This window comes from Equus asinus, chromosome 22, assembly GCF_041296235.1.
Source record: "Equus asinus isolate D_3611 breed Donkey chromosome 22, EquAss-T2T_v2, whole genome shotgun sequence".
In the NCBI taxonomy this organism is placed as follows: domain Eukaryota; kingdom Metazoa; phylum Chordata; class Mammalia; order Perissodactyla; family Equidae; genus Equus; species Equus asinus.
Genome location: NC_091811.1, coordinates 42,275,162 through 42,289,753, shown reverse-complemented (window position 1 = coordinate 42,289,753; position 14,592 = coordinate 42,275,162). Strand labels below are relative to the sequence as shown.

The 14,592-nt window shown below is 34.4% G+C and overlaps 1 protein-coding gene across 1 annotated transcript in view; it reads left to right on the top strand.

Moving 5' to 3' along the window:
• Window positions 1-14,592, top strand: part of CPNE8 (copine 8) — a 209,546-nt gene that overhangs the window by 101,467 nt on the left and 93,487 nt on the right. The window contains exons 8-10 of the mRNA XM_014868145.3: window positions 5,241-5,344; window positions 9,868-9,972; window positions 11,357-11,398. Coding sequence (XP_014723631.1) covers window positions 5,241-5,344; window positions 9,868-9,972; window positions 11,357-11,398 — 251 coding nt within the window. The remainder of the gene's footprint in view (window positions 1-5,240; window positions 5,345-9,867; window positions 9,973-11,356; window positions 11,399-14,592) is intronic.

Genomic DNA, 14,592 nt, shown 5'->3' with positions numbered 1-14,592 from the left:
TATAATTCTATACTCTATAAAATATCATTTTAGATGCTTAGTACCTTATCCAGAGAGACTACATTCTATAGTCCAAAAAGGATAATCAGTTATTTCAGCAGTCTTTTTAAAGAATAAAAGTTCTTAAAATAAAACCTAAGGTCAGTATAATTTGGGGGGCATTAATATAATGAATCATCAATTGTACAAATCAGTTCAGTCTTGTAAAAATTTCAACGATGTATGTGTAATACTGAAGGAACATTTCTGTTCACTTGACTTGAGCCTTTGTGCGTAACAGACTTGTTTTTCCGTATTTCTAATTGAATTAATTCAGAATTTATATAGGGTCCCATCTTTTATTAGCTTGGGAAGCCCACCTTTGAAGAAAAGACCAGCTACCACTCCAGCTAGGTTAATGACGGCGTAGAGTGCATAGTCAGTATTTTTAGAAAACTGCTGTTTTTATTTGTGATTTGCTGATACAGCCATTGACTCACGGTCAGTGATTTCACTGTCATCCAGAAATGAGGTGATGCCTGTGACACTCCACACTGGAAGTAGTGATGGCTTTCTGAATCTGAAGTCAACATTATCTATTTAACATGGCCCAGCGGATCCCTGGGAATTGTTATTTCTGGGGGAAAAAAAGTTTGCCCTGGATTGTATCTCTAGGACTCTTTATTTTCACCTTTTGGTTCGTGGTTTTAGGAGCAAAAGCTTCCAAAGAATACCAAAAACTTAATACTCTGATATTGGCCACAGTTTTCATATGGAGAGCTATTATTTATTATCTGAGTTTGTAACTTTAATCTCTAAAGGTTTTTTTTTTTTTTTTTACAGATAATTACTATGACTTTATATACATAATGTATTTCTGAACTGCTCTGTTTCACTTTCCATATGTGCAGGGGAAACCAAAAGCCAAAAATGTGAACCAGTCACTAGAGTATTTTAAAAAATTCTCCCAGCTGATAATAGATTATGATAACATTAAATTTGAAAATATAATGTATATGAAAGCACTTTATGTGTACTAAAAATGCCTTACAAAAAACAGTACAATTATTTAATTGCAGAAATAATACTTACCGTCCTATTTTTTAGTTAAAATGGCACAATGATTTCTTTCAATTATGTCATCTAATCATCTTTTTTACTTCTTATCTCTGAATTTGTATGTGTATGATAATATATATTTTGTATAATGAGGGAGGAGAGAGAAAATGAAGTTCAAGGTCAATAAGATACATGTTCTTTATTCTACTTTGTCAAATCTTGACATTATCATGATTTTGTGTAAATATGCCAATGAACACATTATTATTAGTTCTATTTCAAAATAGAACCAAGATACCAAGGGCATAGATTGAGTATGGCCAGGCTGCATCTTAAGTATCTTCCACTTTCAATTCTACTGTTTTGCTTGGAAGAATGGGAAAATTCTTCCAAAGCTTCCTTAGCGATCTAGAGGCAGTTTTACTCTTTCTACTACTAAAGCTTTCAGAACATCTGGAATTGTCTTTTAATAAGTAAACACATATGTCTCATACTTAGAAATTATAACTCTGTTTTAAAACTTGTTTAGAATCTTGATTGAACTTCGCTTATGTATCCTATGTTCTGATTCTTACCTATAACCTCATTGATAATCAGCATCATTAAGGTGTATAAACCTTGAAATAATATTATGATGCTAGTATAGTAGAAGAAACAGGTATAGTCAAAGCAACGTTCATAGTTATTTCAGAAGAGACAATGCCTTTTAAATGTACATTTTAAGGTACTTTAAAAATATCAGGCATTGTCTTTTGGAGTTTTGATAGAAATAATTTTATTTTACATTCAAAATCATACAAATTGACATTTTGTCTTCTTTAAAACTTATTGTCAGTTATTAACTTGAGCATAAGCTTTGGAATCAGGACACCTAAATTTCCGTTCTGTCTCTTTCATGATTCAGCTGAGTGAGGATATGTATGTTCTTGGAGCTTTACTTTCTGCATTTGTTAAGTGCCAAATGTCTTAACACCTCCTCAGATGGTTACTTTGCAGAATAAAAAAGGAGCAACATTTGAAAGTTGTGTAAATTGTGAATTTATACAAATGTTTCTTTTTAGTGTGATAATCCTGATTATCTCAACCTAGTATTACATATTTTATCTCAAATGCAACTTTTGTAACATATCTAGTCAAATGCCAGAGTAAGAATTAATGTAATTTTGAGGTCATATTAGGAATGTTTCTGCACTCAGTATTTCAAAAGTAGCTTGAAATTATCCAGAAATCATATTTTTCATTCTTATCAATTGATGGATTGATTCAACAATGTTCGCAAAATGTATAATGTGCTAGTCCCTGTAATGAATGCTTAGAATACAGTGGTGAGAAAAAACAATAACAAACAACCCTGATCCTTGTCTTTAATGAGCACGTAGTTTGTGGGGAAGACAGACATTAATCAGATGCAGGTAAACATGTCACGGTATGGACTAAGTGATCAACTATGAGAGAGTACCATGGAGAATCTAATTTATATTGGGAGGGGGTCACTGCAGATCTCTTTGAGAAAATGACATTTAAGCTTAGCCCTAAGGAATGGTTTGCCAGCCAAAGGGTAAGAGTTCCAGCAGAGCATGCAGCTTGTATAAGGTGATAAGGAGGGAAAAGAGTGTGTCTGGTGTGTGATAGCAAGGGGCTTGGAAAAGGGTATGATTGGGGCAAAACTTTGCCAAGTGAAGGTGGAAAAGGCTGCTCAGAGCATGTTTGGTGTTGGGTTTTGTAGACCATGGTAATGATTCTGTGTTTATGCTAAATGCAAGGGAAAGCCTTGAAGCATTATGAACAACATTCTTTCTTTCCTGTTTTAAGAACTTTACTCTGTCTGCTGGATGGAGAATGGATAGGACAGGTCCAAGAGTGAATGAGGGAGAAAGGAATAAATGCCCCTGTGTGTGTCCAGATGAGAGAAGAGGTTGGCTTGGACTAAGGTGGTGCCGGAGTAGCTGGAGTGAAGATTTGAGAAATGTTTTAGAGGTAGAATGATGCAACTTGATGAGGATTGGATAAAGGGTCAGGAAAAGGGAGGAGTCAAGGACAGCTTCCTTGAGTACTTCGGGTGGATGACAAACCACTACGCGAGCTGGGAAAATGGCAAGAGAAGCAAGTTAGACTTGAACTTGTTAGAAGTATCTGTGAAACATTCACGTGTTTTTCTGCACTAGGAAGTTTGTTGTGCTTGTGTGGAGTATTGAAGAAAGATATTAAAATTTATCTCAGGTGGCATTAAGCATAAGAGATTTTTAAAAAACTGCAATGATGCTTGTATAGTTCTAAAAGTAAGTAAATGCTTGGTTTTTCCCCAGAAATTAGATTTCTTTTGTGCTCAATGCAGATGTAATCTCTGCTAAGTAATTAACTCGGGCAATTGCAAAAAAGATTTTCCCCAAGTTTATATAATTTGGTGCATTGAGAGAAATCTTTATTTTAATCAGTTATTCATTTTGCCAGCCTTCAGCAGTATAATTAGAAAAATTACAATTTGGTATTACGTTTACCTGTGATCTTATAAAAAATGCATGTTTTAATAATATTTAATCTCTTTGAAGTTTTGTTCACAGTCAATTTGAAATATACACATTGTAGTAATCTATTATGCATTTTAAGTATATCAGAATGCTTTTTTGTAGTTTGTGTTTAGGTCCAGGTGCTTTGGGAGAATGTCTTAAAGGAATGATTTTTCTCTTGGCAAGAACAGTATCCTTGTCTCAGGTGCTTAGAAAACGATTCTCTCCTGAGAGTATTTTAATATATGTGAAGGTGAAAGGGTATTCAAAACAAAACAAAAAAACAAAACCAGTCCTTCTCCATTTTTCCCTGATTTTATATTGGATTGTCAGAGTGACTCTCTCACTGCTTTCTTAAAGATAGTATAGAAATTTTTGATCTTTAAACCACAAATTTGAGTAGTGATGATGGTTGAGAGGTTGGAGGTGATAATGATGTCCATATTGTCCTTGTCTTGGTTCTTTTAATTTTCTTTAAAATGTATGTTGTCACTGTGCCTGCCTAGAAGCACATTTCCTGCTCTGTAATGAGTGTTCCTCTGGCAGAAGTTATCACATCTAGTGCTAAAGAACAAAGTAAAATGACACTCTACCAATGCTTTTGAAAACCAGAAATCTAGAGTGAGAACTTTGAGAGTAGAGCTATGTCTTGCTCATCTCTCTCCTCCCAGATTCTAGCTGCATATTGCTTGAGAAATTTCTGCTAAGTAAGTAGATAAATGAATGAATGAAAAAGAGAGATAGCATCTTCTGTTGTCTAGTGTACTGGAATTACTCAGGAAATAATAAGAATTTTAGACAGATTCTTAGTAAGTATTGCTGGACTCTGCAAAATAAAGAAGCGGTGAATAAGGGTGTGTCTTTTTAGGCATTGTTGACATTGTCACCAAATAGTATTTAAAACTGTGACCTCTGGATTTAGTCTGAATTACTTTGACCTTCCACCTATTCCAAAATTCTCAGCCTCTCCTTTTAGTCAAAAAATCAAACAAACGCAAGATACTGATTTTAATTTTTAAATTACTGTATATTTTCTACCTTTCAAAAATCTTATCCCGTGTAATTGAATAGTGTTTTACTTCCTTGATTTATGATACCCCAGCTTGTTTACCTTTAAGCTAAACCATGTAGATAATGAGTGCTTCAGTATATAAATTGATGAGAATCATTGGTTTTGCATAATAATTACCATACCAATATGCAATTTAAATTACAGACGAAAATGAAAGTGCCTTAGTTTTCTTGATGCCCAGTTATCAAAATTATTTTTAAATGTAGGTATTGCGACATTGTGGTACACTTGTGTATACTTAAGAAGGAACCTTTTTTCCCCTCTAGATTGCAAACTGTGTGGTCAGTCTGGGTCTGTCTTGTGTCTCATCTAATCATCTAATATATCTCAAAATGTAATATATGGTAGGTATATAGTAGATGCTTAGTAAATAGTTCCTGAGGAATTAAGAAAACACTTAAGTTCCAAAATGTCTGCTTAATTGGAGATGTGAATGAAGATGTTGTACTGTAATGTTGGATACCTGAAGTCATCCAGCATTTTATGTTGTCTGGAATTCTCTCATACTTGGCTGTTTGCATTAAAATGGCAAATTTGTTTTCTTGTCAAGTCTTGCTTGTGATTTGCAGTTTCTAGTTATTTATAACCCAGGTTTTGAGCTATTTTATTAATTTTGTTTGTAGGATGCTGTTCTGATGCAATTTTGTGCAAACAAATTGGACAAGAAAGATTTCTTTGGAAAATCAGATCCTTTTCTTGTATTTTATCGAAGTAATGAAGATGGCAGGTAGATATATCTTTTATGCATTTTAACTCTTTGGTAAGGAAGATACTTGAATTATTATTTTTTTCTCAGAGAAGCCCATTAAATTGATAAACAGAGTAGAATAGTTTGGTATTTTAAAATTTTATTTGATTTTACATCTCAATAATAATGTATAACTTTATAAGCATTTTATGTTTTGTTTGATATTTAAAATGAATGATTTTCAGCTTCATAGAAACAGTTCCTCTTTACTTTTCCTAAAATTATAATATTGCTTTAATAGTATGAAGAAATTGTATTTTTGCAGAAAGCTAAAATGCGAAACTAATGTATTTTGTTGTAGAATTGAACTCAAACCATTTTCTTGGATAAAGATATGGATTTTGTGGGTTGCTTTTTATACTACAGGTTTTTTTTTCAGTAATATCTAAGTCTAACATTAAATAAAATTTTTCATTGCATTTTAGTAATTTGGATATTTTTATCAGTCATGGTTACATTGGTTTCTGAATGGTTTGAAAATTTATCCATAGGTTATAGAGCATAATTTAGTACATATGACTCTACCATTAAATATGTTTTATTATTGTTTTCTGTGATTCTTATTGTGCTGTCAGTATTCATGGGAAAGTTTAGTGGTTAAACTTATGGGCTAAGGTCCTGTTGCCTATGTTTCCATCATAATACTGCTACATAATAGCTATGGGACCATAGGCAAGTTTTTCTAACCTGTGTGAAACTCAGTTTCCTCATCTGTAAAATGGTCTAATAGTCATAGCTACCTCACAGGGTGTTTGAGAGTACTAAATGAGTTACTGCACAAAAATTATTTAGAAGCTTGCCTAACACATAAGAGGATTAGCTATTATTATTATTATCTTATAGTATAATGTTTCTTTTTTGTTTTCCTTAACTATGCATAATAAAATATTAGCTAAAGAGGAAATATCATTTGGAGATTAAAAATGAGGGTAATAGAATGAAAAAAATGGTTACTCTGCTACCCTTATAAATGAAACTATACATGTTAATGTTATGTAATATGTGTATAAAATGTTACATAAAAATAGAAAGTTTGCTATTTAAAGTGAATATACTTGGCAGTGTAAAATGATGCTTTACTTAATGTGCAATTTTTGTTGATGCAGCTACTGGGCAACTCTTGGCTATTTTTGTTGTAGTGTCATATTATTGGATTTTACATATTTCCCTTCTATTTTGGTGGTAAAAATGTCAGTAGCTTTGGTATCTGAACACTGATTTTATCCGTATGAAAAATATTGGACAGTGAGGAAAATAATATTTGCTACTTATTTCAAAGGTAGAGGAAAACTGAAGAATAATTCAAAATTTGTTGAATCACAATGTTCTTATTTTCTTCGTGTCTGAACTACTTGTTTCCTGACTTTTCTATTTTTATTCTTATTAATTTTTTTATTTATTAAGATTAGTTGTATGATTGTAGAATATCACTCTATTACACATTCACTGCTACTGGTGAGAGTTATGTTACAAAAATTTATTATGCTTGTAAATATGATACTAACTTATGCATTAAATGAAATCTAAATAGTAAGAGAAAAGTACAACTAATCCAAAAATCTCAAATCATTTTAAAACAGCTATTGCTAGAATTTGGTGAGTCTCATTTCAGAAAACTTTCCACTTATATTTACACACAGAAAACTAGTTCACCAGCTAGATCCAAATATATATTAAGGCACATGTATTAGTGTGTTTATATATGTATGTGTGTGTTTTGTTTTGATGAGTTTGAATGAGTGAAAATACTTTTACTCCTCACTTTTTATCTGTAAGTCTCCATTTGTACCTGCAAAGATTTTAGTTTTATTTTTATCATTTATTTGCTTGTGGAGCTATTTCAAAAATTGCTTGTTGCCTTGCGTGTTTGAGGCTCATTTTATAAGAAAGAGTAAAACTTAATTTCTACCAGAAGCATTAATAGAAAACCTTAATAATATATGATTATAAATTCATATTTTCTTGCTTTCACATTTAGTTAGTAACACGACCAGATGCATAATAAGGTAATAATTTCCCTTTAGAATAGCTGTTTTTTCGGGTAAATGGCTTCATTTAAAGTATTTTAATACAGGTTATTTAGTAAAATATTTTCCTGTAATACGTACATACATATGCACTTATATTTGTATAGCAATACTTCTGAATGTTGGAGAGCTACATCAGACTGCTGGCAGAATTTTCACTAGTTCCACTAGTGCTGGAATTACTAGTGGGATTTTGCGGTCTATGTCACATCTAATGCGTTACAAGTGAGAATGATTAATGGAAGACAGATGACTACCTGGCTCATAAATAGCTCACTAAGAAGATGAGTCATTTTCTTAAGACAAGTGTCAAAGTATTGAATTACTGTGGCTGCTGATACTAGGGGTATAACAGAAGTTTTGACTTAATCATAAACAAAGAGATTGTTGAGCATGTTGGTTTGAAGATGGTCGGTTGGTTTGTGTGTGTGTGTGTGTCTCTCTCTCTGTCTTTCTAGCTAGAGATCATCTATCTAGCTATCTATCTGTATCTATCACCATACCAAAGACTTTCTATATATTAGAATATGATACCAGAGAAGAAAAGCAAGCCCATTTGTAAATCTTTAAGAATGTAAAGTATTATATTATGAAAGAGTCAGATGCCTGTTTTTAAAACAAAATATGTAATTTTGTCCCTATGAATTTTTCTTAACCATTTTTGTGTACATTTGCCTTTTCTCATTTGATTTGCTGTTTTTTCCCTGCCGACTTCTCCCTTATCCTCTTGGCTTTTCTTGCCTCTACTTTAGATATCTTGCTGTCCTTTTCCAGTCTTCTCTTTCTGTGTTTTCTTTTCATGCCTTTTGCCCCCAGTGGTTCCTAAATTGCTTCAGGCGAGTCAATTCTGAGCACATTTGACCACAGTTACATTTTCTTGAGCTCTGTCAACTTAGTAACAGGAGTTTCTTTAGATGGGTGATGATACTCCAGGAAGGGAATGGCACTAATGCCATTAGTCTTGTAATGAATACTTGATCCCTATATATGACATTTCTATTTGATCTCTTAATAGAAACAAACTCTTCTTGCCTGAGAGGAGGAAAATGGACTCGAAAGCTTTTCAAAATGAGAATATTTTCTCGTAGTGATTAGGTGCAGCATGTCACTATGGTAATTATGTAATATTCTCACGTTCAGGATTGTTAGAGAGATCCTGCATCTGGAACACTTCATGACTAAGGTCTTGATGAGGGCTGGGTTTAGTTATTGTTCTAACCAAGAGCATTATGAATGTTTTATAGCTCACGAACTGCTGCATAAATTTACGTTAGGCAGGAACATTTCCAGGACCTGATTGGTGTCTAGAGATTGAATGTTTTGTTGGAAACAACACTGGAATTTGAATCAGAAAGCTAAGTCTAAAGCTCTGTGGATTCTACCCCTTAATGCGTATTCTTGAATTGCTATCTTCCTTCCCTCCAGGAATTCTTTATATATATATATGTAGCCAACAGTTTAGATAAACAAAGAACCATACACTGAGTGATCTCACTTATAAATTCATGATGTTAATCTTAAATGGGCTCTTGGGGATCCCCAGGAATCCTACTCCTTTTCCTCAATCCATCAACTTTTCCTCCCTCCCAGACACTTGAGTACTTCTCTCCGTTTCCTTCTTTGCTGATGATCATGCTTTGTAATTCACAAGAAAATGGAAACAATTGGAGAACTTTCTCATGGCTCATCATAACATTTACCCATGTACTCAGCCTTCACGAATTTTCCTGCCAAATGACTATCTTTGCTCCCAGGGCCAACTTCTCCGTTGATGCCCTGGATCCCATTCACTTTCATCTTCTAAGGACATTGCTCCAGGCTTTCTCCCCTTACTCTCACACATCACAAATTGTTTCCTCTCTGTTGGATCTTTTCCTTTGGCATGCAACCTTACTGTCATTTCTTCCATCTTGGAAAAAAATGAAAAAGTAACAAATCTTTTTTCACTTGACTAATCTTTTTGCTTGACTAATCTTTCTCCTTAAGCTACTCCCAATTTCTCTCCCTATCTTTACAGCTAAACTTCTCAAAAATGTTGTTTATACACTCTCCCTCAGTTTCTCTTCTCTTTCTTAAACCCATTTCAGTGAGGTTTTTGTCCCCAACACTCCAACAAAACTGCTCTTCTCAGGGTTACTGATGACCTTCATATTCTTTGTGACTCATGGATATTTTTCACTTTATCAATATGTCATCACAATTTTTATAGAGATTATTTACGAAGCATCTTTAGGATTTATTGAATTTGCAGAAGATCGTTTTTGGTAAACTTATTGCAAAATCTCATTGCTTTATATTACAGCGAGCTAATCTTTAAAGTTTTAAAACCAGAAACTTCATCTTATTAAATGATATAGCAGCAATAGAGGGACTGACGACATTTATTCTGTACAAAAAAAAGAGAAGAATGACTTCTGAAACAATATTTCATAACTGAATCATGAGCATAACTGGAAACCTTTTTTTTTTTTTCAGTTTTACAATTTGTCATAAAACAGAAGTTGTCAAAAACACTCTAAATCCTGTATGGCAAGCATTCAAGATCTCAGTCAGAGCATTGTGTAATGGTGATTATGACAGGTAAAATAAATGGGACCTTTTCTGAGAGTTTTGAATATTCACTGTATCCCATATTCATTGTATCTGATAATCTAAGTGGAACTTTTTTTATTAAAGTAGCTTCTTTACCTGTGTAAATATGTATTTACAAAAACATGGATGATTTATTCAGAATTTAAAAAATAACTTTATTTTTAATCCCTGATGATTTGGGGAAGAGGGATAATTCAGCTAATTAAAATTTGGTTAAACTGACTGATTTTACAAGAACAAAAATGTGCAAGGTGCTAAAAGTATGTTGGATATTAGTTTATCTTAACATATTAGTCAAAAATCATTCCAGGATTTTGTTGCTTCAAGGTTTTCATTTGGTGTTAGCTTTCTAGAGGGGAATAAGTAAATATATAACAGATAGAAGACCATGACCATTAATGTCATCAACCCTGACGTACTCTTGAAAATGCTGTTGGCATCATTGCTCTCATGGTTACTGAATCATGAAAGTTCTAGAGATGTGAAACAGGGAGATTCTAGTGTTTTACAAGTAGGTAGGTGAGTTGGCCCTGAAGATATTCCCACAAAATACCTGAAAATTTATTAATATCAAAGTTTTTTCCTTTTTCTTATGAAAGTTGATCATAAGGTTATAATTAAAAACCCCTACACACCCCAAAAGAAAAACAAATATGTAGAAAGTAAAAACACAATCTCTTTGTTATTTTATTTATTTTGTTACTTGTATGTTAGAAAAGTGTGAATTTATTCTGTGTACTGATATCATAGAAGGAACTATTGATTACCAATATGTCATTAAATTTACTTTAAAATTTATCTTGCCACTTGACTGTCATTTTATTCATTTCAAAAGACCATAACTTTACTTAACTAGACTCATTCTTTTTCTAAGAAAGTCGTTCTTATAATGTGGTTCCTGATTAGCAGCATCAGCATCACCTGGTTAACCTTGTTGAAATTCAGATTCTTAGGCCCCAAGCAGGCCGACCTAACCAGGAACTCTGGGCATGAAGTCCAACAGCCTGTGTTTTGACAAGCCCTCCATGTAATTCTGATGCTGAGTCTGGGAAATCCTGCTCTAACAGAATGGTTTTCAAGAGAAGTAGTTGCATAGCTCCCTATTGAGGAGCTCCGTCAAACCACACAGTCTTCTCCCATATACTTTCCCTACTCCCTTTAAAGAATCAATCCAGATTTTGGAAACGTATTTTAAGATAAATTGAAATATGGTAATAAAATTAGCAAAATTAACTTCAAACTATTTTGTAAAACCTATGAGCATACACTATTTTATCTAAGAAAATCTGCAACTTATTTTTTAATTCTCAATCATATGTTATTTTGACCTTACTGAGTGACTTTACTCTGTGTGTGTTTTCCCCGTGGACAGAACAATCAAAGTGGAGGTGTACGACTGGGATCGAGATGGGAGGTAAGACGTTGCCTTTTCTTTTATTCTTGCTCTTGAAACCTACTCTGCTTTAAGAAGCAAGTATACTGAAATGACCACATTTTTTAATTTTAATGTTCAGGGTGCAAATTTTGTCTTGTTTTTTCAAATGTTACTAAGGAGTTTCCGTGACATTTTAAGAATGAATGTAATTTTCTCAACTTGGAGAATTAAATAGAGGTCTTCCTCATTTCCAGTAACATAGTCAACATTTTCAGGCTGGACCTGATGATTTCTCATTATGTACAGGTTAAGGTGTCTTGTTTCATAGCTGTAGAGTAGTGATTCTCAAATTTCTATATCACATCCTTTCAAAGATTCCTATAACCTGGCTATCCAATATGATTCATGGGAATACTACTGAGTACCCCACCACCAAAAAAAAAAAAAAAAAGACACACTTCACAAACAAATAAGGAAACAAAACTCTAGAATTATGTCTGGTGATTTCCAATACAAATAGTCGTTCTGAGCTCCAAAATCATGGTCTCCCTCTGCATCTCACGGCAGATGTTAAAGACTGAAAGAGAGGGAGCATGCTGCTTTTCATTTTTCTTCTTTAAGTATTTTTCCACTGTTCCTACTGTTTTAAGTAGGATTGATATTGAGGTGTTTTTAAATGATGTCAAGCTAAGGGACCCACAAATGTTCAAATCTCGCCTTGCCCTAGATAACTGCCTCTCCGGGTGGTTCCTGAAGACACTGATTACAGAGGCCAAAGGACAATGACTAGTGGGAAAGCAAAGGGCACCCAGTTTTACTTGCCTAATGCCCTGTACTCCAATGAGCTCAGAGCTCACTGGTAAATGGAGCTGAAGCAGGAGGTTAAAGCTCAAGATCTTGGCAAGCCTGGCCGTGCTCTCTGTGTTTTGTGTAAGCCAGCAGCCAAGCTCGAAGGGATGAGAGTGTCTGGATACCTGAGCACTCCTGTTAATGCAGAAACAAGTTTGATCAAGAAGCCTGGCCTGTCCCAAGGGGGCAGCGCCCCTCATCCCTTCTGCTACGTGGGTAGGCTGATGCCTAATTGGAAAGCCACACACAACCACGTATATGACTTTTGCCCATACGCTCATTTGCACACATGGTCCAGTAGGTATCCTGAAATTTGACCCAATTAGTGTTTTCTCCTTTTCAAGGAGTGATAAGGGGGATGGAAAAAGAGGTAGAGATATTTTTTACTCCACATGTCAGCTATCACCAAATAACTGATTTCAATTTTCAGGTTATATCGCAAACATGCTGGTGCTAAAGCATCCTAACACTGTTGGAAGTTTATTCTTAAAGACAATCTGTATTATCACTGAGCTTTACATTTCTGCCAGGTTATTCATTTAATTAATTTTTTATTTAGATTTCCTTTCCAAGAATTCTGCATGCACTCTGGAGAAATCTCAGTAGAAAACCTTATGTTTCCCACAGGGACTTACGCTCCATTGCTTCGTTAAACTTTATTCACTGAGGAAATGAGTTTTGCTCCTCAGAATAAATAGAAAAAAAAATAATGCCAATCTGAGTAAAGCAGGACTTTGCGCCCTGTATCATTTACCCTGTTTTAAATTTTAATTGAGAATGGGCAGAAGTGGTGACCTTTCCCTAGTAATTTCAGGAAATTGGGGAAAGGCTTTTAATTTGGCCACTTAGAAATGAGGGGTGTAAATTTAGGTTTCATTTATATCCATGACCATTTTATCCCAAATTTTTGGAAATTGTAGATATTTTATTGTCTTGTTCGGAAGGTGAGTTTTACTTTGGCTCCAGTCTACTTCTGAGCCACAAAAACTTTGAATAGCTTTGGGGATCAGAATTACTTTGGCATTTAATTAGCCTTTTCTTTGATGTTGGAGTTTTGTGCATTCCTATCCGGGATATAGTTTATTCAGTGTTTCCAGTGTGCCAGGTATTCTCTAAGCATTTTTCATGTTATTTCTCATTTAACTTTCACAATAAGAGATAGGTACTGTATTAATATCATTTTACAGATAAAGAAACCAAGGCAAAGAAGTAACATGCCTAAGGTCACACAGCTAATAAATGGTGGAGCCAGGACTTGAACCCTGGTAGTGTGCTTCCAACAGTGTGCTCGTAACTTCATTGTTTTATTGTTGTTAGTGCTGTCGGGTCGATCCTCACCCCTAGGCACCCTGTGTACAGCACAGTGAACCCTGCCCAGTCCTTTTGTGCCATCCTCTCACCTTCCGGCGCTACATCAGACAATGCTCTGCTGCTATTCATAGGTTTTCATGGCCCATTTTTTCTGAAGTAAGTGACCAGGTCTTTCTTCCTAGTCTTAGTCTGCAAGCTCTGCTGAAACCTGTCCACCATGGGCAACCCTGCTGCTATTTGAAATACTGGTGGCATAGCTTTCAGCATCACAGCAATATGCAGCAGCATGACAGCCAACAGATGGGTGGTGTGGTTCCCTGACCAGGAAATGAACTTGGGCTGCAGCAGTGAGAGCGCCAAATCTAAACCACTAGACGACCAGGGCTGGCTCATAACTAATCACTACATTGCTATAGCAGTATAATTGTAAATTCTGGCATTTAAATAAAAGCCTTCAACCTGGACATTAGTCTCTTACTCTATGATTCTTTGGTAATTGATAATGTGGTAATTAAGAAGAATGCAAGGGCTACTTAAGAAACCTTTTAGCAGAAGTATGTTATTACCTGAGATTTTATATTATCTGCAAAAGTGGATGAAGCATCCCTAAGTAGCAAGACTTATGTAACACAAAGTTAGGTAGAGAGAAATGAGTATTATAGATTAAAAAAAAATCCTAATGGACATCAAAAGGGACAATGAAATGTATAAAAGAGCTGTCTTAGATTATGAGAATGAGAGCTAGCATGAGAGCAAGAGAAAGTGAAAGAGAGTAGAGATAGAAAAAGAGAGAGAGAGAGTCAAGGAAAGGTTCTTTAGGAAATGTAGTTAAAAGAAGTGAAGGATTCGAGTCGCTAGATTGGGGAGATTTTTTTCAATAAAAAATGATGATTTCCTTTGAGATACCAATTTCAAAGGAAAGAAAATATTTAGATATTGAGATTTTGTCAGCTCATGTTGTCCTGGATCATCAACTGTTTGGGAGGGAAGGTTGTTGTTGGTGGATCCAATGATGATGTGTTTTTAAATTTCACTTTAATATACCATCATTAACAGCATGTTCAAAAGAAACT